The sequence below is a fragment of the Lutra lutra genome, chromosome 2 (genome assembly GCF_902655055.1).
Source record: "Lutra lutra chromosome 2, mLutLut1.2, whole genome shotgun sequence".
Lineage (NCBI taxonomy): Eukaryota > Metazoa > Chordata > Mammalia > Carnivora > Mustelidae > Lutra > Lutra lutra.
Window position 1 is genome coordinate 89,446,114 of NC_062279.1, and position 25,251 is coordinate 89,471,364.

The 25,251-nt window shown below is 38.7% G+C and overlaps 1 protein-coding gene across 2 annotated transcripts; it reads left to right on the forward strand.

The window, feature by feature from the left end:
- Positions 1-1,834: 1,834 nt before the first annotated feature.
- Positions 1,835-25,251, forward strand: NUDT9 (nudix hydrolase 9). 2 transcript variants are annotated; one of them, XM_047717932.1, is made up of 8 exons: positions 1,837-2,228; positions 7,179-7,418; positions 9,868-9,963; positions 12,837-12,923; positions 17,911-18,022; positions 21,848-21,994; positions 23,823-23,907; positions 24,736-25,251. In XM_047717932.1, exons 1-8 carry the CDS (start codon positions 2,122-2,124, stop codon positions 24,918-24,920), a joined length of 1,059 nt encoding a protein of 352 aa, XP_047573888.1. In that variant the 5' UTR covers positions 1,837-2,121; the 3' UTR covers positions 24,921-25,251. The 2 variants fall into 2 exon arrangements, with proteins under 2 accessions (XP_047573889.1, XP_047573888.1); XM_047717933.1 differs by lacking the exon at positions 9,868-9,963 and having other exon boundaries at positions 1,835-2,228.

Below are 25,251 nucleotides of genomic sequence, written 5' to 3' on the forward strand. Positions count from 1 at the left end.
CTGCCTTATTTCTCTTCTTCCTAATGACTCATTTGTCAGCATACTTCAGGGGAGCTAAACATTTTTTTTTAAAGATTTTATTTATTTATTTGACAGACAGAGATCACAAGTAGGCAGAGAGGCAGGCAGAGAGAGACGGGGAAGCAGGCTCCCCGCTAAGCACAGAGCCGGATGTGGGGCTCCATCCCAGGACCCTGAGACCATGACCTGAGCTGAAGGCTGAGGCTTAACCCTCTGAGCCACCAGGAACCCCAGAGCTGAACATTTTAAACAGAGCCCACCTAATTAGATTTCTGGTTTAAGCAGAGGCTAATGGCTGTCAACAATGAGGGCAAAGTGTATCTGACCAGAGGAAGCCAAATTCAGAAATTTATTTTTTAAAAAGCAAACTCATTTTAATAATAGTACTCTACTATCTGAAAGAACTGTTAAAAATAAACAAACCTGGATACTAGCTAAGGACACATTTTATTCAGTAATAACTACTGTGTGAATAAAAACCTCCCTGAAACAGAAGGCTGGAGACTTTTAAAGCCTGGAGTGTGCTAAGGGAAAGGCACTGAGGGGTGTTAAGGGGGTGAGTTGCTGATTCACATGAGTAGGCCATCTGGTTTGTTAGCTGGTGCCTGTCAGAGAAAAAAACTTCTATCTTTATGACAAGAGGCAGCAGTCCAGGATGAAGAAAGATGTCCATTAAAGTTAAGCCCATATTCTCCCACAGGGACTGGGGAGTTCTCTCTCTCTGAATGATTGCATTTTAAAGTGAGGGGCTCTCAGGTCCTTGAGGAAATAGTTCTGCATAGCAGATTTTTAACACAAAGGGCAGAGAAAGGATTTATAATTGCAACTTTTGAAAGAAACTGCTCTGAGAGAGAGGTGTAGGTACTGCCTATCAGGAAATTTTGCCTGAAACAGTCAATTCTCCTGCACTGTTAGCTTTTCCACACAGGCATTTTAAGGGTTATTCTGGGACAAGTGTAGGGACAAGGCCTCAAAGTGCTTAAATCCTATTAGTATTGTCAAGTCTCTTAATGTAGAGGTTGTGATGGAGCTGTTATATGCCAAAAGTTCTGCATTCTTCAGTTTTCAGAACAATTCTTCCCAAAGTTTGATTAATCTGGCTTTTGAGATAGTCAAAGTTTTATAATGTTTGTCTATACCACACGCTTGAAAAACTGGATTATGTACTTAAAAGTTAAATATTTGCCACATTAAGAACATAATGAACATAAAAAATTAAAAAGCCAGATTACAAACTGTTTTTTACAGATATGAATTACTAATCTTCAGTCTGGAGGTCTGGTTAATTTTTGCCCCTTGTTTGTCTTGGGTGTTGCTCTGCATTCCTGCTCCAAGCTGAGCAGCTGGCTCACAGCTGGTTTGCTCCTCCAAGGGTTTGCCAGGGCCACATCCGGCAAAGCTCTGTCAAATTTAGCGACTTGGTAGAAGAGGAAGAGAAAAGCCTTAAGTAGATTGCAAACCTCTTAAGTACCTCTTTTGCCACCAACTTCTTCAGACAGGATTAGGACACCCGTTGTTCACTACGGGTGAGGGGCCTGTAACTCCTTCCTGCCGATAAACAAAAATAAAAACAGGTAAACAACCTTCTCTCAATCACTTTTCTTTCCTTCCCCATTTCCCCCCTTCCAGCTCCCCTTCTTTCACTTTCTCCTTTTTCGGGCGCTTTTTCGGTACAGTTCCCCCACTCCACCCCAAGTACGCCTGCGCACACTGGGAGGTCGAAAAAGCAGAGCGCTGCGAAGCCGGCGCTGTTCTTGCTTTACGGCGTGGTTGTAAAGCGCTGTTACGGACGCGGGAGGTCACGGGATCCGCGTCGCCGTTCCGCGGCTGCTGGCGCGGGTGCCGTCCGCGGCTGCTGGCGCGGGTGCCGTCCGCGTCGCCGGCGGCTCTGGTTCCCTTCGTTTCACTGGTGCCAGCGGGGGATTATTTGGGGAGAGCTCCCGGTCTTCTGTGTTTCTGTGAAAGGCGTAGATACTCCTTCCCCGAAGGGCGGCCCGGTCCTAGTGCCCGCTAGATAATTGGGGCCGTGCGTGGGGCGGACGGACGCTGTGGCACCAGCTAAGCGTGACCTCGCTCCGCGAAGCCGCCCGCGGGCAGCTGATGGCTGAACGCATCCTGGGAAAGACTTTAGCCACAGTGTCTCTTTCTGTGGCCTTGGCCTCTGTGACTGTCAAGTCCTCGGGCTGTTGCAGCATTCCGGTGTGCAGGTATTTTCTCTCATAGTGCTGCCTTCTGAGTCTTCGGGTTGTGGGTGGAGCCAGCGTCCCGTCCTGCGGCTTCTGTAGGCTTTGCTTGCATCCTGAAGGCTTTGATGCATCCTGAGTTTTTATCGCGGTATTCACGTTCTCACAAAGGCTCCAAAATGTTTTATTTACCTTTTGAGGAAAAATGGTGGTAGTAATTTTTCTTCGTCTCTGATGCTGAAATATGTCATCCTCCATAAGTCAACGGTATTAACTGTTTTCCGAGAGTTTAAATAGCACTTGTTCGGTTGTGGTGGTGTCCCATGCCATTCCCCCCGGGTTGATACTTAAAACATTGTGATGGAAATTAATACATGCATATAGTTTAAAGATGTGAACAGTATAAATGGTGTAAAATGAAAAGTATAAGTCGTCATTCCTCCTCACCACCTCTAGTTTTAAAAATATATTTATCATCTCTCTCTTTATCCCGGGATAAATTTAGGGATTTATGGTATCTCATACTGCTTCCTACTTTTATATTGTTTTTTTTTTCCCCCTCTCTTAATTCGTTGTTCAGTAAACACGAGGTCCTAGACATTATGCCAGGTACAGAGTAACGAACGAGTTTGATGTCTCTAGGAATGGTTTTCAAGAAATTCTTCTCGTTTGGCATGTCATGTTTACTTTGAGCAAAAGGAAATTTTCTTCTGTTCCCCCCTCTCCCCCCATTTTTGTCCTGTCTCCCCCCTCCCCCCACCCTGGGACTCTTGGGATAACTGTTGGACCTTCTGGGTTGAACCTCTTGGTTCTCTTTTTCTCTCATTTTCTATTCGTTTGTCCTTTTTGTACGGTGTTCTTAGAGATTTTACTCAAATTTATCTTCCAGATTACTAATTCAGACTTCGTCTATTATGTCATTTGTTCTATTGAGTTGCCAATTTTGACAAGAACTTCTTTTTCTCTAATTGCTCTTCTTAATAGCAGCCTTTTCGTATTTTATGGATATAAAAATTTCTGAATCTGTAAAAATGATAATTAAAATAAATTATCTTCTATTTCATGAATTAACTGTTAGGTGTCAATGGTCCTGTTACTTTTCAGTCCTTTTTCCTTCTGTTTTTTTCTTAAACGTCTGATGGACACCAGTTATTGGTTTATATTTTGATTAATGTAGGTAATAGACATTGTTTTTTCTAAATGGGAGGACTGATAGAACATTGGCACATAGACTGGAAGGTTTCAGGTGAGTGTGTGTGAGCAGGTGGCCAGTGCACACCTGGGAATGCTCGCCTTCCCCTTTCCAGGCTTTATACTAGTGGAGCGGATTCTCTGCTTAGCATAGCTGCCTTAACTGTGTATCCTCGTGTGAACTGTGGTGATTTTAAGCCTAAATTGCTGCTGTAGTCTATAACACCAATATTCACAATAGGGGTTCTAGTCTTCCATTTTAACTTTTTGGCTTTATTCTAGGGGCAGACATAACTAATGCCAACTTTTTATTTGGGGAAGGAGGGTGACCAATTTCCATGGTTATTGCCCCACTGCCCACTTAGGACAGTTGGGCCCACTGGTTCAAGCTTGAAACCACTCAGGCCACCTCTTTTAGGAATGGCATCTCTCCCCCAGCTTTTTGTGCATATTCTCAAATATAATTTGTTGTATTTTGGTTTGTAGGTCAGTATAAACCCATCCACTTTCTACCTAAAATTGGTTACAATCTCTTTTTTTAAAAATTTTTATTTAATTTTTAAATTTCTTTTCAGTGTTCCAGAGTTGGTTACAATCTCTTATTCAGAGATGTTCTATTCAGAACACTCTTATTTAGAGTGTTCTATTCTCTCTCCTGCTGTGGATTTTGTTACCTTTTGTACATCTTTATCTCTTTTCAGTGGGATTTGGGAGGGAAGGAATAAACATCTATGCTTTTTATAATATAACATCAAATGTCAACCAAATTCCAATTAAAGTAAAAATTTAAAAAATTAATAAACAAATATACCAAGTTAAAAAACCAAACTATATTCTTTGGAAGTTAGGAGGGCTATATTTGATAGATGCCACTAGAACAATGTAAAATTGCTTACCAGTTACTCTCTCTCTTTTTTTTTTTTAAGATTTACTTATTTTATTTTAGATTTATTTTAGAGATTGTGTGTTAATGGGGGGAGAGGGCAGTGGGAGAAGGAGAAAGAACAGTCTTCAAACATATTCCCCACAGAGCACAGCGCCAAGGAGGGGCTCCATCACAGGACCCTGAGATCATGACCTGAGCTGAAATCAAGAGTCTGACACTTAACCGACCAGGCACCCCGGTTACTCTTCATTTTTATAATACTGGGAACCCCGGGTGATGTGAAGGTATATCTAAAACCAGTGACTGCTTATTGATGCCCAGAAGTTTTTAATTTTGTTGTAGTCCAATTTATCTATTTTTCTTTGTTGCCTGTGCTTTTGGTTATATCCAAGAAATCATTGTCAAGTTTAATGACATGAAATTTTCCCTATATGTTTTCTTTTAAGAGTTTTATAGTTTTAGGTCTATGTTTGGGTCTTTGATCCATTTTGCATTAGGGTTTACATATGCTATAAAGTAAGGGACCATCTTCATTTGCATGTGGATATCTAATTTTCCCAGCCCCATTTGTTGAAAAGACTGTCCTTTCCTGTTAAATAGTTTGGGCACCCTTGTCAAAATCGTTTGAATGTCTGTGTGAGGGTTTATATGTGGGCTGTCCATTCTATCCTATTGATCTATATGTCTGTGTTTATGCCAGTATTACACTGTTATGATTACTATAGCTTTGTAGTAAGTTTTGGAATTAGGAAGTATGTCACTTCAACTTTTTCGTTTTCAAGGGACTGTTTGGGGTCCCTTCTTTGTGATCTTGGGAAGTTTTCAGTCTTTCACTATCACACCAAAAAATGGGCTTTTTGTATATGGCCTTTAATATGTTGAGGTAGTTTTCTTCTTCTTCTTCTTCTTTTTCTTTTTTTTGCTTTTTATTCGAGGTAGTTTTCTTCTATTCCTAGTTTTTTGAATGTTTTTATTGTGAAAGGGTGTTGGATTATGGCAGACTTTTATCGTATAAGTAGGGATGATCGAGTGTTTTTTTCCTTTGTTCTGTTAATGTGTATTACGTTGATTGATTTTGTTTTTGTTTTTGTTTTAAGATTTTATTTATTTATTTGTCAGAGAGAGAGAGAGAGCGCACAACAGAGTGGCAGGCAGAGGCAGAGAGAGAAGCAGGCTCCCTGCCGGGCAAGGAGCCTGGTGCGGGACTCGATACCAGGACCCTGGGATCATGACCCGAGCTGAAGGCAGCGGTCTAACTGACTGAGCCACCCAGGCATCCCTGATTTTTATATGTTTAAACATCTTTGCAATAAATCTCACTTGGTCATCATCTCTCATCCTTTAAATGTGCTCTTGATTTTGTTTGCTATTATTTTGTTGAGGATTTTTGCATCGATATGCATCAGGGATATTGGTCTATAGTTTTCTAGTAGTGTCTTTGGCTTTGATATCGGGATAATAATGGTGGCCTCACAGAAAAAATTTGGATATATTCAGTTTTTTTGGAAGAATCTGAGGAGGATTGTTGTTAATTCTTTACATGTTTCATAGAATTCACCAACAAAGCCGCTGTCTCCCAAGTGTTTCTTTGTCAGGAGTAAATAAATACGGTTTTTGCATCACCTTTTAAAATTATTTATAGGGATGCCTGAGTGGCTCAGTCGGTTAAGCATCTGTTATTTTGGCCTATGTCATGATCCTGAGGTCCTGGGATTGAGCCCCACAATGGAGCCTGCTTCTCCCTCTGCCTGCTGCTCCCCCTGCTTGTGCTCTCTCTTTCTCTCTGACAAATAAATAAAATCCTTTAAAAAATAATAGTATTTGGGGCGCCTGGGTGGCTCAGTGGGTTAAGCCTCTGCCTTGGGCTCAGGTCATGATCCCGGGGTCCTGGGATCGAGCCTCACATCGGGCTCTCTGCTCGGCGGGGAGCCTGCTTCCTCCTCTCTCTCTCTCTCTGCCTGCCTCTCTGCCTACTTGTGATCTCTCTCTCTCTCTCTGTCAAATAAATAAATAAAATCTTAAAAAAAAATAATAGTATTTATATAACCCCATTCAAATTTCACGACTGTCTTGCAAAAAAAATTTCTTTTTCCTTTTTTGGTTCAAGAACCAATCCCAGATCATTGATTGCATTTAGTTTTCATGTCTCTTTAGTCTGCATCTATCTGGAGGAGTTCCTCTGTCTTTCATGATGTTGTTACCCGTTGAAAGAGTACACATATTTATTTTGCAAGCTGTCCCTTGAACTGGTTCTGTTCTATTATTTCCTCATGTTTTTGATTCTGGTCATACATTCTGATAAGGAAAACCTCAGAAATGATGACAGTGTACTTACCAGTGTATGATACAAGGAGACACAGCATATTGACTCATTTCACCATCCTAGCCAGTTGGTGTTTGTCTGATCATTGATATTGTGAGAACAGGGCAGGGATGCTGTCATCAGTTTAGAACTCGTATATTTATCATAGTCTGACTTTCCGTAGTATTATGTAGTATTACGTAGTATTATTCAGTAGTATTTCTTGTTCTTTTTTGTGCCATTTTTGCCATACATTTTATACATGTGTTAGACTACAGGCTATTTTCAAAAAAAGTCTTTTACATTTGTTTTTATGGTTGAATTTTCATAACAAACTTCCCCAACTTTTGTGTGAAAAAAAGTAAGCTTCTGTTCCTTTTTCTCAGCTAAAAGAAATACAGTGAGTTGGTTCCAATTAATAAAATTTGGCAATATTTAAACAATTTTCATATTTGAAAATAATTTTCTCATAGATGTTAGACTTGTATACTTTGAAATTGAAAAGTATGTTTTTGGGTCTTTGAGTTAGGTTCTTTATTTTATTTTTTTTTTTGGTATTTATGTAAAATATTTTTTTTTCTTTTTTTCTTTTCAGAAACGCATTTTCATCTTGTGGGTTTCATCTTAGCTCGAACATCATGTCTACTTCTAATGGTGCCAAAGAGAGTTCCCACAACAAGGCTCGGACATCTCCTTACCCGGGTTCAAAAGTCCAACGCAGCCAGGTTCCTAATGAGAAAGTAGGCTGGTTTGTTGAGTGGCAAGACTATAATCCTGTGGAGTACACTGCAGTTTCTGTCTTGGCAGGACCGAGGTGGGCAGATCCTCAGATCAGGTGAGCAGATTTGCTGGCATTAGCTGGTAGCTGGGTGTAAGATGGTGAAGAGAATGGTTGTATTTGTAAGTTACCATTTTGACAGAGCTGAAAAATTATTTTTACCTAGTGTTTGACTTTGTCAGAACTCAGTTTCCACATTGGCTTGAATTCTTGCTAAAGCAAGATAGTCCATGTTTGCTGTTCTCTTGGGGGTTTTATGATGATTCTTCCAAAAAAGTAAATCTGTTTTATTATGGAGTTGTTTTATAGAATGGCAAGTGGTGGTACTTATTTTCATTTGTTCTGTTTAGGTTATCAGTAGAATATCTTTTGTGGTTATTTTGCACCATTGAAGTAGTGAAAATATTTTTCAGAATTTTTTCAGATTACTAAGAACAGGAGGATGATAAAATTAGAGCAGTGGGACAAAAATAAAAGGGGATAGATAAAGGATAGAAAAGAAAACAAACACTCAAGCAAAAATCCTTTGACTGAATTCATGGAAGTACATCAATTCACATTTTATGTTTATGTTCTTTTAATGAATATAATGATAGAGCTTTTTAATGTACTATGAACTAAGTATTGCACTAAGTGTTTTATAAGCATTATTTTATTCTTATAATTATTCTGGAAGATAGACAGGGTTGTTATTTCTGCTTTGTAGAAAAAACACACACAAAGAATGGAAGCACAGAAAGGTTGCCCTTTACATCTGGTCACAGAGCCAGTAGATGGTGAAGCTTGGACTTGAACTCAAGCTGGACTTGAACTTTTTAACCACTCTGCTAAACTGCTACCGTGGTTTTAGAACAGTTTTATAAATTTGATTTAATGGGCCAATTTATTATAAATGTTTCCCAAGGGATTATTAGTCAGATAAGTAAAAAATGTTGCTAGTTAGTTCATTAGGTTAAACTTTACCATGGTCTCACTGCTGTGACTTGATTTTGACCTACAATTTTTTTTTTTCAAAGATTTTATTTATTTATTTGAGGGAAAATGAGTGAGAGAGAGCATGAGAGAGGAGAAGGTCAGAGGGAGAAGCAGACTCCCCAAGGAGCTGGGAGCCTGATGCGGGACTCCATCCTGGAAGTCTGGGATCATGATCTGAGCTGAAGGCAGTCGCTCAACCAACTGAGCCACCCAGGCGCCCGTTGACCTACAATTTTTTAATTTTATCTGAAGATGTACTTGTAACTTTGTGATAGTATTTGGATTATTAATCATGAAGCTAACTTGTGGAGATATCATTAGCTTCAGGGAATTCTACTTCCCCCATTTTAGAGTATTTTATATATACATCATGTACAATTAAAATTAATGGTTGTCAGCAAGGGTGCTATATAGTGTAAACAGAGGAAGATTGAATACATTTTCTTACATTTTCATTCAGTTTATTTTTTAAGAGTTGAATTTATATCACCATCTATAGAAGTCAAGCTTTATTACTAACATTAATATTTCAATTATGATTAGTTTCATGCTTTTTTCCCCCAATGGTGAGTTTCTGGAGTCCCAAAAGCATTGTAACACTGGTTTTATAATTTCATGATTTTTACCATTTAATTCTTTTTGTTTGTGTGTTAGATGGAAGATTGGTTAGAAGTCCTGAAAAAATGTCTGATCATTCAAATTGGAACTTATTTCCATAATAGAGCACAAATACTTCTTTGTTCACTTACTGAAATTAAAGCAAGAAAAAACCCAAAACTTAGGTCAAAACTGCCTATGAACAATGTAGTGCTGTACAACTATTTACTATCAATGCAGTTATGTCACTGGTTTCCTAATGGTGAGGGAAGTAGTTTACTTACATTTACATTAAAAATATTTTTATTGAGGAATGATGGATACAATAGAGTGCACATTTCTTATGTATGCTTCCATAGCTCAGAACGATTTTATGTTTATATGGCTTTACCATGGAGATCAAGATTTAGAACATTTCCAGCATATATCTATTTTAGTCTACATCATAGTTGTTACTAAGTTTTAGGGTAAATTCACTGTTTTGTGGGTTTACTTTGATGAAAATATTAGCTAGTATATATTTGAGGAAATTAAAATTACTTTGAGACAGTAAAAACATCAAGATATCAGAAAGGGTCTTATTTTGGGGACCACATAGGAACCACCAGTTGCCGTATTGTGCCCACAGACAATTCCTCTTTGCTAATAGTAACGTAGACTTTTTTTTTTTGTAGTTTGTGGAAGGAGCTGCAGATTTTCTGTATAGTCCTTCCTGGAGGGGTTATAATACACATCCTTGTATTATAAGGTATTTTGGTAAACACTTTTTTTAAGAACCTGTTTCGAAGGAATAAGATGGATTTGTAAATGAAAACTGGCTCTTAAATTAAGTTTCAGGCATACTTTATTATAAATAACAGATTGACTGGCATTAGTGAGCTCTTGGTAGTATGAGGCCATTATTTCTTATTTTGCTTTGGTATTCTCATTCCAGTGAAAGTAACTTCTCTCCCAAGTTTAATGAGAAAGATGGGCATGTTGAGAGAAAAAGCCAGAATGGTTTGTATGAGATTGAAAATGGAAGACCCAGGTAGGTACTAGGGATGGATATCTTACAATAATGGGTCTTCAAAGGGTAGAAAACCCAGTTAATATTTATTGAGTGCTTGTATGTGCCAGACAATGTACAGAAGAATTTATACGTGTGATCTAATTAAAACATTACAATAACCCTGTGGGTGGATATTTTTAGTTCCATTTATAGATAAGGAGAGAGAATGTAAGTAGTTTGCATACAGTAAGTGGGAGAAGCAGGATTTGAATGCACTTTTTTGTAACTCCACTTTGAAGGTGGAAATAATTGAGTTAATGAACAGAGAATGGAGGAGTGCCTGGCTGGCTCAGTCAGTAGAGCATGTGACTCTTTTTTTTTTTTTTTTTTTTAAAGATTTTATTTATTTATTTGACAGAGAGAGATCACAAGCAGGCAGAGAGGCAGGCAGAGAGAGAGGAGGAAGCAGGCTCCCTGCTGAGCAGAGAGCCCGATGCGGGGCTCGATCCCAGGACCCTGAGATCATGACCCGAGCCGAAGGCAGTGGCTTAACCCACTGAGCCACCCAGGCGCCCCGAGCATGTGACTCTTGATTTGGGGGTTGTGAGTTGGAGACCCACGTTAGGTGTAGGTATTACTTTAAAAAAGTTAGGAAGAACTGTGAAAATTAGCATGCCTCAACTAAAACAAAAAAAAGAGCAGAGATCTATAGTCACACTTCTTACCTTGGAAAAGTGTGATTTGTATTCTTAGTTTCTCAAGGATAAGGCAGTGATAGTGCTCCTCTTACCATAACCTGGTCCTTCAGTTCTGCTAAATTCAGTCTTTGGTCATAGCTTCACTTTTCTGTGTTACTGGATCTTTTGATTATTTATTTATTTATTTATTTATTTATTTTTTAAGACTTTATTTATTCATTTGACAGACAGAGATCACAAGTAGGCAGAGAAGTAGGCAGAGAGAGAGGAAGGGAAGCAGGCTCCCTGCTGAGCAGAGAGCCCAACGCTGGCCTTGATCCCAGGACCCTGGGATTATGACCTGAGCCGAAGGCAGAGGCTTTAACCCACTGAGCCACCCAGGTGCCTCTTATTGGATCTTTTTAATAACATTGCATTTGACTTATTCCTTGGGTTCTTTTTCTGGGTAAAATATATTAAAAGATATATTAAAAGATATATGTTAAAAGATACATACCCATGTAAAAGGAAAGGCAGCAAAGGCAAGATAGCATATTGTTTTAGCCAAGAGTCTGACTAATAGAAACAATTCTAGCTTGCCTGAGTAACAGGTGAACTTTAGGTTGATAGGATCATCTCAAGGAGCCTGAAGCATAAATGCAGCTAACTTTAGGAAAGGGTGGAATTGAAAATCCATCTCTGCTTTCTTTACATGTTGCAGTTATTTCTCTTTCACTGCAAACAACTTTTTCTGCTTCTCAGGCTACAGGATAGTCTATGTGTATTTTCCATAGTTTCTGATGTGCAAGTTAGAGGCTTAGCCATCTACAAATCTAACATTCTCTCTCTTAATACTGGTTTTGATCATTTTTATTCAGGGGTGTCTGGTTACATGGAATAAAACATAGTTGTTGGCTGCCTTGTCCCTCCCCCTGTGAGCTTGAAAAGTAAAACTGTTGTCACCTGGCCAGGTGTCTTGTCTTTATTTGTAAGTCTTGCTGAAATATTTCAGAGCCTGGTACAGAAACAATAGCAAAACTCATTCAACTTGAATAATAGTCACAGGGAAGACCAGAATAAAAAGAGATGGACGATAGGGAAAATTTGAGCTCTTTGTTTATTTACCTTCATGTATTGGGAGAACAAAAGATAAAATCATAATAAGGTAAGACTGTAGGTTACAGTGTTTTACTGGTACATAATGGAAGTTGAACATTTAAGGAATAATGACTGGAATACAATTACGCGTGAGGGCTGCCATGTTTACCTGATAGATTTTTTAACATTGGGTTGTGCTATTTGGTTAAACAGTAAGTTGGCATTTTTATAAAATTGTTTTCTTTTTTTTTTTTTAAGATTTTATTTATTTATTTGACAGAGAGAGAGAGAGATCACAAGTAGACAGGCAGGCAGAGAGAGAGAGGGGGAGGAAGCAGGTTCCCTGTTGAGCAGAGAGCCTGATGTGGGGCTCGATCCCAGGACCCTGAGATCATGACCTGAGCCGAAGGCAGAGGCTTTAACCCACTGAGCCACCCAGGTGCCCCTATAAAATTGTTTTCTTTAAAAATATTGAAACCCTCAATAATACTAATACCTCATTATATGCAACAAAATATATATTATTGGTAATAAACATCCAGAATCCACTGAGAATAAATGGACTTTTAAAAGTAACAAAAATAAGGGTGGAAGAATGTGTGACTCTTGATCTTGGGGTTATGGGTTTGAGCCTCACATTGGGCATAAGGATTACTTAAAATGAATTTTAAAAAAGTAACAAAACTACTTCATGAGAAGGATTGTATGAGATGGGAGTTAAGGGAGTGGTGAGAAAGTGAAGATGAGAATGGGTATCTTGAAAGATAAATCGTCACTGTTGTAGAGATAGATGATGACTAGGTACAGACCATTCGTTTGCCCTGTTGTACGAGTCCAGAAAAGTGCTGGTTTAAATTTAGGAATATAGATGAAAACTGAAAAAGTTCTCATATTGAGAACAACTTTGAAAATGAGATCTTCTCCTGGTTCAAGCTCAGAGCTCAGACATGCACACAAAAAAGTTAAATAACAGTATAAGGAAATATGTAATTTTAGCGCCAGATATGTGATAATGCTAGTGGATTTGAGATGAGATATTATTTCCCTCTTACTGTACTTACTGCCTTCTTCTGGGCCATATCAAGTTACATTTAAAAAGATGGACACATTCAATTGATTTTACATTTTTTGCCCCAGAAATCCTGCAGGACGGACAGGATTGGTTGGCCGGGGGCTTTTGGGGCGATGGGGCCCAAATCATGCTGCGGATCCCATCATAACCAGGTAAGAATGAAAACATTTCAGTAGCAGAGAGCCAAGTGATTGGAGAAATACGGACTGTAACCACGTGTTTACATATACAAATGTATGTATGTTTGTGTATATATAATGTATACTTGCATAAGTATGTGTGATTGTATATATACATGTATGTATATAGGTATACTTGTGAAATCTGTATTTTAAAGGGACTTCATGTGAAATCATACTGATAAAAGTGTGAAGCTATAGTTTTAGGCATTATCAAACATAACATAACATAGGCATAACAAAGTTAACTCACCTGGTATTTGCTGAACATCTCTTTGTTCACAGAATTGAGTAGGTGTTTTGGAGGATATAAAAAAGTAAAAGAATCTTAAGTTTCAGTTCCCTGTCACAGAAGAGCTATGGTTTCATTTGCAAGATGAAAAATATGAAATAAGAAAACATGTCAAGGTTAAAAAAAAAAAGAAAACATGTCAGGTAACATGGGTGATAACAGGATGCTTTAGAAAATTAGATGAGAAAAAAAAAAATTAGATGAGGGGTGCTTGGGTAGCTCAATAGGTTAAGTGTCTGACTCTTGATTTTGGCTTGGGTCATGATCTCAGGTCCTGAGCTCAAGCCCTGCATTGGGCTCTGTGTTGGGCATTGGAGCCTGCTTAAATTCTTCTCTCTCCTTCTCCTCCTATGCCCCCCCTCCGCCGTTAGATTAGATGTGGGTCATGATGATGGTACACTGGAGCACCCAAGAAAGGTGTTGTTAAGGAAGGGGACTTGAGCTGAGCTTGAAGCTTGGATAGCAGGACAGCAGGAGGGCCAAGAAGAAGGCTTATAGTAGTATCTGAGTACTGAGGGCCAGTGAAAAGACCAGCTTGGTTGAAGCAGAAGATTTTTGTAGAATAGTGGGTAATTAAGCTTATTTAATTTTTGTGGAGAATATTAAATGCCAGAGTTAAGGAGTGTGAACTGGAGCCAATGAAGATTTCAGAACAGGGGACAGGCATTCTCTTCCTGAGGGAGGTCTGTCTGGTAAGCCAGATTGTATTCAGAAGGCCCCTTGGTGAGCATGAATCAGAATAAAGAAGGTAGGTGAATCCAGTGTTTATATGTACTTGACTGTCTCCATAGGGATCATGCACATCTGGAATATTGTATCATCTCTGTCATTCTTTTAATTTCTTTATTTTTAGGATGTCTTCACTTACCAATTCCCTTCTCACATGTAATTGTTACTTCCCCTTATTTTTTTACTTTATTTTACTTTTTTTTAAGATTTTATTTATTTATTTGAGAGACAGAGATCACAAGTAGGCAGAGAGGCAGGCAGAGAGTGAGAGGAGGAAACAGCCTCCCTGCCTAGCAGAGAGCCCGATGCGGGGCTCAATCCCAGGACCCTGGAATCATGACCTGAGCTGAAGGCAGAGGCTTAACCCACTGAGCCACCCAGGTGCCCGTTACTTCCCTTTAAATAATGCAAATACCCTCAATATTTTTACTTCTTTAGTTTTGATATTTTAAGGGCCTTTCTTTATTTCAGGAGACTTTGTTTTTCTCTGATCTAAGAATATGATTTCATAGTTTAACTGTAGGAAAGTAGCTTATTTCCCTTATTTTCAAGTTACTGGAAGAGGCACCAATATTTGTCCCATCTTATTTGCCTGCTTGCCCTTTCAGTTTTCCTGTCAAAAGAGATCTTTACCCCACACCCCGCCCCAGACTTACCTTTTATCCATCTATCCACCTACTCACCTGCCAGTCTACCTCCCTCCCCATCTGCTTACCTACGTATCCACCTGCCAACCTACCTATCAGTTTCAAATTCCTTTAGAAGCTTTATGGTTCAAATGAAATGGGAAGAGTTAATACATTTTTATTAATGAATGTAAGTAAAAAATATAATGACAGTCTTTCCAGTTTTGCTGAGACTAGCTAAAATGAGGAAGGTGTGAAACATTTGAAGCAGGAATGCTAATAAGGGGCCAGGAAGAAAAGGGAAGCTAGAGAAAGTTAGCTTCTCATTAGCTTATTTTTATCTTTGGTGGAACAAATATACGGAGTGTAGGTGGTGATTGTGTTGCATTGTTTCAAAATAATAGACATTTTGAGCTTAATTCTGTCCTTATACAAATGAGACGCCTGAAGGCTTTGAGATGGTCCACAGCTGTGAAAGAGCCCACAGATGGCAGAGTCTAGCTTTCAGCTGTGTTGTTAGGTTGATGCTCTTTGCTGCCTAGGTAATGGATCTGTTAACCAACGAGTCCCTTTAAATTGAAGAGGGCAGTAGAAATGGAGGGAAGAGAAGAATGTAGAAAGTTAGTTTGTCCATTTGTTTTTCACAAAACTCCTCAAAGTAGGTATTAACCTATCTGATAGATCTGAAAATGAAGACTCACTGAGGTTAAGTGACTCACCTAAATCTTATAGATCTGAAATTTGAATCAGGGATATTTGTTTTTGGATATTGTGCGTGTTCTCTTTTATACCAGTTTTTCACTAATGAGTAATCCTAAGAGTCACCTAGTCACTTTTAAAGATTCCATTCCCTTTTTTTTCAAGTACTTCATGGTTTAGAACAGCATTGTATAGTATAGAATTTCACAAATGTTCTTGTCCATACTCTCCAGGGCAAGTGTTAAATTTTTCTCTTCCCAGATGCCTCTCCTAGGATTCTACGTGTACAACTATCTGACATTCCTTTAGATCCTTTAAAATGAAAATGTGTTGGGAAGCGTTAATATATTATTGTGAATAAAATCAGATCAAAAGTTAATGGTGTTAACATTTTCTTTGTAGTTTGTGAGACAGGAAGGTGTGGGCTATCAGAAGTGGGGAGGGAATATCAGTATGTAGAAATATCATTGTCTGTAAATTAAAGGTAATCAGCTACTTATAGGGTTGTTTTGAGGTCTAAATGAATAAATACATTAGACTTAAAACAATATCAGGTATATAATAAGTGGTGTATAAATGGTTTTTAAGAGATAAAAGTAAAACCCGTGCTCTCTCTGTTCTTACCATGTCTGCCTTCAGTCCTATCCTCATCATCATGTACCTGGATCATGGTTAACACTTTTCTAGTCTCCAGTCTTGCTTCCCTCCAAACCAGCCTCCATACTTTTGTCAGAGTGAGTGAACTTTCTAAAATACCAGTTGCTTATGGCTTTACTCTACTTGAAAATATTCTCTGGCTCTCTAAGCAGCTGACCTTGTTTAATTCTTTGCCTACTCCTCCAGCCTCATCACACCTCTTGCCCCCATTGATGGCCATATATAGCCAGACTCCACCTATACAACATACTATTTTACACCTTTCTTTCTTCCTCATGTAATGCCTGTGTCTGGCATCCTTAAAAATTGATGCTGTCTTGGGACGCCTGGGTGGCTCAGTTGGTTAAGCAGCTGCCTTCGGCTCAGGTCATGATCCCAGCGTCCTGGGATCGAGTCCCACATCGGGCTCCTTGCTTGGCAGCGAGCCTGCTTCTCCCTCTGCCTCTGCCTGCCACTCTGTCTGCCTGTGCTCACTCTCGCTTCTCTCTCTATGACAAATAAATAAATAAAATCTTAAAAAAAAAAAATTGATGCTGTCTTGTACTAATTGTTCTTTCATTTCTATTTACTCCTCAAACTGTCATTCTCTCTTATTATTTATTCACCTACATGTCTAGCTCTGCTGCTAGACTATGAGCTCACTCAAGGCAGGAATTATGGGATGGAATTGGTATATATATATATATATATATAAATATATGAATAAATAAATTTGGAAGCTCGTATTTAAACTCATTTTTTTAGGGGCACCGGGGTAGCTCGGTCAGTTAAGCATCTGCCTTCAGCTCAGGTCATGATCTCAGGGTCCTAGGATCCAGCCCCATGTCGGGCTCCCTGCTCAGTGGGAGGCTGCTTCTCCCCCCCCTCCCTGCCTGTGCTCTCTCCCATTACCTCTGTCCCTATCTGTCTCTCTGTCTTAAATAAATAAATAAGTAGGGCTACTGGGTGGCTCAGGGGGTTAAAGCCTCTGCCTTCGGCTCTGGTCATGATCCTGGGATCCTGGGATTGAGCCCCTCATTGGGCTCTCTGTTCATTGGGGAGCCTGCTTCCTTCTCTCTCTGCCTGCCTCTCCGCCTACTTGCGATCACTGTCAAATAAATAAATAAGATCTTTAAAAAATAAATAAGTAAATCTTAAAAAAAAAAAAAACCCACTTCATTTATTTCATTGAATCTGATGCCATACAGTGATTAGATACTAGGCTTTCTTTTTTGGTTTAGTACTGGAAGTTCAAAGTCTTGATCTTTGCCTAAGTTGGTATTAGAATAATTCTTAAAATTGGGTGTTGAGGGTGGCTGTGGTGGGGGTAGAGAAGGGAAAGGGGAGATGTATCAGCATTTCTGACAAAGAAGATATGGTTAGAAGAAGTGCATTCTGAAAGGAATTATCTATTTAAAAATTTTTTTGAAAATATTTTATTCATTTGAGAGAGTGAGCAAGAGTCAGGGGGAGGGGCAAAGGGTGAGGGATAAGCAGACTCTGCAGTGAGTGCAGGGCCCAATGTGGGGCTCAATCCCATGACCCTGAGATCATGACCTGACCTGAAATCAAGAGTCGGACACTTAACTGACTGAGCCACCCAGTTGCCCATATACTACTTGTGATTCTTAAAAAAATGTCCTTGGACTGTTTTTTAAGTTTACGCCCCTGTCTCTAAATTCTGTTCAGCTTTTAAACTTCTTTTTTTGACAGTACTTAAGTAGTAAAAACTATTTATATTCTGAATTCTTATTCCAGAGAATACAGTATCTTTTATGGAAAGTAGATATCCGGCTTGGTTCGTAAATACAGAGTGTTTCTATTATAAAATAATTTTTTGGTAAAACTAGCTATTTTGAGGTAAACTTAAATATGTCTTGTTATAAAGAAAAATATATCTTTATAACTTTGTCTCAAGCTTGAGACAGTTCCTTTTCTTTGCTCTAAATCAGTTATGATTTTCTATTACTATTTATAGGTGGAAAAGGGATAGTAGTGGAAATAAAATCACCCACCCCATTTCTGGGAAAAACATCTTACAGTTTGTGGCAATAAAAAGGAAAGACTGTGGAGAATGGGCAATCCCAGGGGTAAGAATTAAAATTAAATCAAATTAATGTTTTAAGTCCTTCTTAGTTGCTTCATTTGCTGCAAGGTTATTGTGTGTGGATCTTTACCCTTCATTTATCTTCCCTCCTTCCCCACTTTAGGAATTCTTTTGTCATTCCTCACTGCAGTGAAGTCTCACTGTCAACAGCAAGTGTAAGATGATGCATCAAAGTTGTTAAAATTTGAGTCTAATTATAAAACCTTTGGAAAATAGCATGGACTTTGGAGTTAGACATAGGCTTGTATCCTGGTCTTTCCACTCTGAGCTGAATATTTGGAGTTCAAACCCTTCTCTTTAAAATAAAGATAATTGTATCTACTTCATGGGGTTACTAGTGATAAAGCACCTGACGTAAAGTAGGTATTCATAAATGGTGGATCCCATTTCAGAATTCAACCTCTACTTCAAGTCCGAGTAAAACTGAGAGCATTCTTTTGTTGAATTCTGATAACTTTAGACATTAAAAAAAGATAACTTTTATTACTTACTGTTTCTTGTAGTTTTAAAAAAGTTCCATAATATCATTAGGAATAGTGTATTTTTTTATGTTCATGTCCGTGTATATTTGAAGTGGTATTTTAAAATGGGTGTTTGTATTAATAAAAGAAAGTACAAGAACCATATGATACTCTCAGTAGATGCTGAAAAAGCATTTGACAAAGTACCTCATCCTTTCCTGATCAAAACTCTTAAGTAGGGATAGAGGGTACATACCTTAATATCATCAAACCATCTATGAAATACCCACAGCGAATATCATTCTCAATGGAGAAAAACTGAGAGCTTTGCCGCTAAGGTCAGGAACACGGTAGGGATGTCCATTGTCACCACTGCTATTCAGCATAGCCTCAGCAATCAGACAACAAAAAGAAATTAAAGGCATCCACATTGGCAGAGAAGAAGTCAAACTCTTGCTCTTTGCAGATGTTATGATACTTTATGTGGAAAACCCAAAAGACTGCACTCCGAATCTGCTAGAACTTGTACAGGAATTCAGTAAAGTGTCAGGATATAAAATCAATGCACAGAAATCAGTTGCATTTCCATACACCAACAGCAAGACAGAAGAAAGAGAAATTAAGGAGTCAGTCCCATTTACAATTACACCCAAAACCATAAGATACCTAGGAATAAACCTAACCAAAGAGGCAAAGAATTCTGTACTCAGAAGTCTATAAAGTACTCATGAAAGAAATTGAGGGAGACACAAAGAAATGGAAAAATGTTCCATGCTCATGGATTGGAAGAACAAATATTGTGAAAATGTCTATGCTACCTAAAGCAATCTACACATTTAATGCAATCCCTATCAAAATCCCACCCATGTTTTTCAAAGAAATGGAACAAATAATCCTAAAATTTGTATGGAACCAGAAAAGACCCCGAATAGCCCTAGGAATGTTGAAAAAGAAAACCAAAGTTGGTGGCATCACAATTCCAGATTTCAAGCTCTGTTACAAAGCTGTCATCATCAAGACAGTATGGTACTGGCACAAAAACAGACACAGATCAGTGGAACAGAATAGAGAGCCCAGAAATAGACCCGCAACTCTGTGGTCAACTAATCTTCAACAAAGCAGGAAAGAATGTCCAATGGACAGAAGACAGTCTTTTCCATAAATGGTGTTGGGAAAATTGGACATCCACATGCAGAAAAATGAAACTGGACCATTTCCTTACACCACACACAAAAAGACTCCAAATGGGTGAAAGACCTCAAGGAATCCATCAAAATCCTTGAGGAGAACACAGCAGCAACCTCTTCAGCCTCAACCGCAGCAACTTCTTCCTAGAAACATCACCAAAGGCAAGGGAAGCAAGGGCAAAAATGAACTGTTGGGACTTCAAGATTAAAATCTTTTGCGCAGCAAAGGAAACAGTCAACAAAACCAAAAGATAGCCAACAGAATGGAAGAAGATATTTGCAAATGCATATCAGATAAAGGACTAGTATCCAAAATCTATAAAAGAACTTACCAAACTCAACACCCAAAGAACAGATAATCCAATCAAGAGATGGGCAGAAGACATCAACAGACATTTCTGCAAAGAAGACATCCAGATGACCAACAGACACATGAAAAAGTGCTCCATATCACTTGGCATCAGGGAAATACAAATCAAGACCACAATGAGATTCCACCTCAGCCAGTCAGAATGACTAAATTAACAAGTCAGGAAACGACAGATGCTGGCGAGGATGCGGAGAAAGGAGAACCCTCTTACACTGTTGGTGGGAATGCAAGCTGGTGCAACCACTCTGGAAAACAGCATGGAGGTTCCTCAAAAAGTTAAAAGTAGTACCCTACGACCCGGCAGTGGTGGTACTGGGTATTTACCCTAAAGATACAAATGCAGTGATCTGAAGGGGCACGTGCACCTGAATGTTTATAGCAGCAATGTCCACAAGAGCCAAACTATGGAAAGAACCTAGATGTCCATCAACAGACGAATGGATAGAGAAGATGCATTATATATATACAATGGAATACTATGCAGCCATCAAAAGAAATGAAATCTTGCCATTTGCGACAACGTGGATGGAACTAGAGGGTATTATGCTGAGTGAAATAAGTCAATCAGAGAAAGACAATTATGATCTCCCTGATATGAGGAAGTTGAGAGGCAAAGTTGGGGGCTTAGGGGGTAAAGAAGGAAAAAAATGAAACAAAATGGGATCAGGAGGGAGACAAACCATAAGAGATTCTTAATCTCACAAAACAAACTGAGGGTTGATGGGGGTAGGGGGGTAGGGAGAGGATGGTTAGGTTATGGACATTGGGGAAGGTATGTGCTATGGTGAGTGCTGTGAAGTGTGTCAACCTGGTGATTCACAGAGCTTACCCCTAGGGCTAATACTACATTATATGTTAATAAAAAATTAAAAAATTATTAAAAAAGTAAAATGGGTGTTTGTACAACAGAGGTTCTTTTTTTTAATTTTAAATTTTTATTTTTTTAAGATTTTATTTATGTATTTGGCAGATAGAGATCACAAGTAGGCAGAGAGGCAGGCAGAGAGAGAGAGGAGGAAGCAGGCTCCCCGCCAAGCAGAGAGCCCGATGCGGGGCTCGATCCCAGGACCCTGAGATATGACCGGAGCCGAAGGCAGAGGCTTTAACCCACTGAGCCACCCAGGCACCCCTTGTTTTGTTTTGTTTTTAAGGTTTACTTATTTGAGAGACAGACGGGCAGAGGGAGAAGCAGACTCCCTAGAGTTGGGAGCCCAACACAATGCTCCATGCCATGACCTGAGGATCATGACCCGAGCTGAAGGAAGTAGCTTAGCCAACTGAGCCACCCAGGTGCCCCCAGCAGTTTTTTTTTTACATTTAAAAAATTTTTTTAGCAGTAGAGGATTTTATATTTTATGCCATATTATGAAATGGAGAGAGTTTGGTAAGAGGATGATTCTTTATACATATACTGCTATCTGCAAGAAGGGTTTTTTCCATTGTAGGACAAAAATGGTTTGGAATGAACAATGGGGAAGTATTAGCTTGCTGTATTCTTCCTTGCCTCCAGGCCTTCCACCTTAGCTTGAGTTTGGAAGGTACCAGGAATGAGGTCTGTTTGGCTCAGTTTACCATAGGCTAACCTCGAACCAATTACTGTGGTCAAATACATGGGATACCCTGACTGGCTGCTTCTCATAGAATCAAATGGTTTATAGAAGAACATAGCACAAGAGAATGGGGATCATGATTACGGACAGCTAGAACAATGTTTACTGTATCATCCAGTAAGTATTTGTTGCATGAGTTAAAGCGTATGACTTTTTTTCCCCTTAAAATGTGACTCTTAGGGGATGGTGGATCCTGGAGAGAAGATTAGTGCTACACTTAAAAGAGAGTTTGGCGAAGAAGCTCTCAACTCCTTACAGAAATCTGGAGCGGAAAAGAGAGAATTAGAGGAACAGTTGCACAAGCTCTTCAACCAGGAACATCTAGTGGTAAGAAAAGGTAGTTCCTCTAAGGGACTTAGCCCCATGGATGAGTGAAAATTATTTAAAAGTTCACCTGGAAATCCAGTAGTTTATTCTCTGAATAAAGTGAATTACCTGTGTATTTGAAATACATATTCCTAAACACAACTTAAATTCAGTAGATCTTCACCGAAATACAGTTCTGCTTAAAGTTTTATAGCCCAACTTTAGGTCAATTACATTAGAATACATTTATCTCCTCTGAGTTTTTCTTTGGACTACATGTGAGCTAATGTGACCCTGAGCTCACCCATCCATCAGAGAACCTTTAAAAAAAAATTTATATGAGCTTGGCTGTTTACAAAGACATTTACATTTTAAGTTATATTATTTAGAGTTTTTTTGGTGGATAACCATTTAAGTATTACCTCTGTTTTGTCTACATACCCTTTGTAATTTAAAAAAAAGTACACATCAGTATATGTGTACTGATGATAAGAAAAAGTACTACAGAGTTTCTTCTGTTTTATGCTGGCTTTTGTTCCACTTGCTATGTTTTCTTTCTAGAATTGGGATTTCTTATTTATGTTCAGGTTTTTGGTCACATTTGTGTTAGATGGCTAGATCCAAATCTTTTCATGTATTAAGAGCTTAGATATTAGTCTTTACCAAATTTATTTATAGATCTCTTTATAACTAAAAGAATCTTTGTATGTCTGAAACTATAATTGCAGAAATTACTAAAACAGAAAAATACTTATAGAGCCTTTAAAAAAGTCATACGGCCCAAATGTGACTGGGAATTTCATAATTCCCAAATTATGAAATTAAAGTCTGTGGAGTTGAGGGTTTTGTGAATTTTTTATTTTCACATGAGTGGGTGGGAGGTGGGAGAAGGGACAGAGGGAGACAGAATGCCAGGCTTAGTCCCACAACCCTGAGATCATGACCTGAGCTGAAATCAAGAGTGAGATGCTTAACCAATTGAGCCACCTAGGCGCCCTGAGGGTTTTGTGAATTTTAAAGCTGACTCAAATGGTTCTGGACAATATTGTTTCCTGGGAAATTTAAAACAAGCATATAGAATGCTACATGAAAGGTTCTGTGATATTTACATTTCTTTATGAAAGGTGAAATAATGGAGTCAGTTACGTCAAGGGGTTTTAAAATGGAGCTAAGAGGCCTTTAGGAGCTGGGCCTTGTGCACTTCACCAGGTGGAGCCCTGAACTTTTAAACTGGGCCAAACCACAAATACTCCAAAGACTACACAAACACCTGCAACTTGCTAAAGAACAGACTTGCTTAGTGATAGGCTCAGCAACCGATTATATTCAGCCACGATTGGTTTTCTGTACCAATGCGTCAGAATTCCTTGTAAACAACTTCTACAAGCATTTTCTTTCTAGCTTTAAAAAAGCCTGAATTGGGGCACATGGGTGGCTTAGTCATTTAAGCGTCTGCCTTTGGCTTAGGTCATGATCCCAGAGTCCTGGCATCGAACTCCCTTTTGGGCTCTCTGCTCAGCCGGGATCCTGTTTCTTCTCCTTCTGCTGCTCCTCCTGCTTGTGCTCTCTCTCTCTGTCAAAATAAATAAAATCTTAAAAAAAATAAAAAAATAAAAAAATAAAAAACCCGACTTTGCTCCCTAGTGGGACAGTGGGTTGCTACCCAAATCTGTGTACCCTTAGTTGCTGTTCTTTGATCCTAAATAAATGCGTAATTATTGCCTCCTGACTCTGCACACTGTTTTGCAACAGGATATTTACATTTCTGATTCCAATGAAGGTAACACACATCTGCTTGCCCCATTTGTGTTTCATTCTACACTTTTTTTCTGCCTCCTTTTAAAAATAGATATATAAGGGATATGTTGATGATCCTCGAAACACTGATAATGCGTGGATGGAGACAGAGGCTGTGAACTACCATGATGAAACAGGTAAACTGACTTATGTTCATTAGACTGGGTAAGATGCACCCTGATACTTGTGGAATGAATGCTCATCAAAGAGCATTTGCTCTTTCAAAGCTCTTGATAGCATTGGCAAATTTTCTTACAGAAATATGCCATTTACATTCATATGTAATGAATGTACAATAGTGAATGAGAGCAGCATTACTTTTAATTTTTTGATAAGTATATTATTTTAATATTTATATTTTTTTTGTAAATACAGTTATAAATATTTTCATTTATAATTTCTGGTTTGGGTCATGCTTAGAAAGGCCCACTTACCTTAATAGTGTAAAATGAATTCCCAATACTTGTTTTATTTTTTATACATTTAAATCTCTAATCCCTCTAGAATTTATTTTGACATAAGTTTTCATACTTAATTTAATAGAACTCTTTTTTTAAAGGCTGATATTCTTTTTAAAGAGAAAAGCTTCCTTATTTGTGCCTTTACTTAAAATTTAGGAACTTGGGGGGCGGTGCCTAGGTGGCTCATTTAAGTGGCTTCAGCTCAGGTCATGATTTCAGGGTCCTGGGATCGAGCCTGACTTCGGGCTTCGCACTCAGCGCAGAGTCTGCTTGTCCCTCTGCCCTTTCCCCTGCTCGTGCTCTCTCTGTCTCAAGTAAATAGTAAATAAAATCTTTCTTTAAAAAATTTAGAAACTTGATTAAAATTGGGGCATTTTGAAGATTTGGAACATTCTAGTTTTTAATGGACTGGGCCACATTTACTTGAAGCTACAGAATTATGTTGAAAGTAAATAAATAAATGAATTACTTTTTCTTGGTGATTTTTTTTTTCTTTGGTAACAGGTGAGGTAATGGATAACCTTACCCTAGAAGCTGGTGATGATGCTGGAAAAGTGAAATGGGTGGACATCAGTGATCAACTCCAGCTTTATGCCAGTCACTCTCAGTTCATCAAACTGGTGGCCGAGAAGCGAGATGCACACTGGAGCGAGGACTCTGAAACTGAAACTGAGTGCCACGGGTTGTAGCCTGCATCACTGTGGGAGCCATGAGCCAGCAACGGGGCATGTGCTGAAAAGAAGGCGGCATCTCAGAGCTCGTCCTACAAGAGGGCAGGGTTGGTCACTTGGAATTTATTTTTTTCACTTTCAAAGCTATTTGCATTTAGAAGTTCGTATCAGAATATAATTAGTAAATATGGTGAAATGCAATACAGAATTTTTTGCTTTCCAATCAAAAGAAATATAAATAATCATTTTGTATGTGTTCTAATTAAGCATAGCTTAAACCAAGTCTAAACAACGGATGCTCGTTCAAGAATCATAATCTGAATAAAGATAAATTTATGGTCAGCCATAA

Bases quoted from the DNA above. Each gene is read 5' to 3' on its own strand.
- NUDT9 (XM_047717932.1), top strand. From the start codon at position 2,122: ATGGCTGAACGCATCCTGGGAAAGACTTTAGCCACAGTGTCTCTTTCT. The intron at 18,023-21,847 runs GTAAGAATTAAA...TGTGACTCTTAG, and splicing joins GAGAATGGGCAATCCCAGGG to GGGATGGTGGATCCTGGAGA. The intron at 23,908-24,735 runs GTAAACTGACTT...CTTTGGTAACAG, and splicing joins GAACTACCATGATGAAACAG to GTGAGGTAATGGATAACCTT.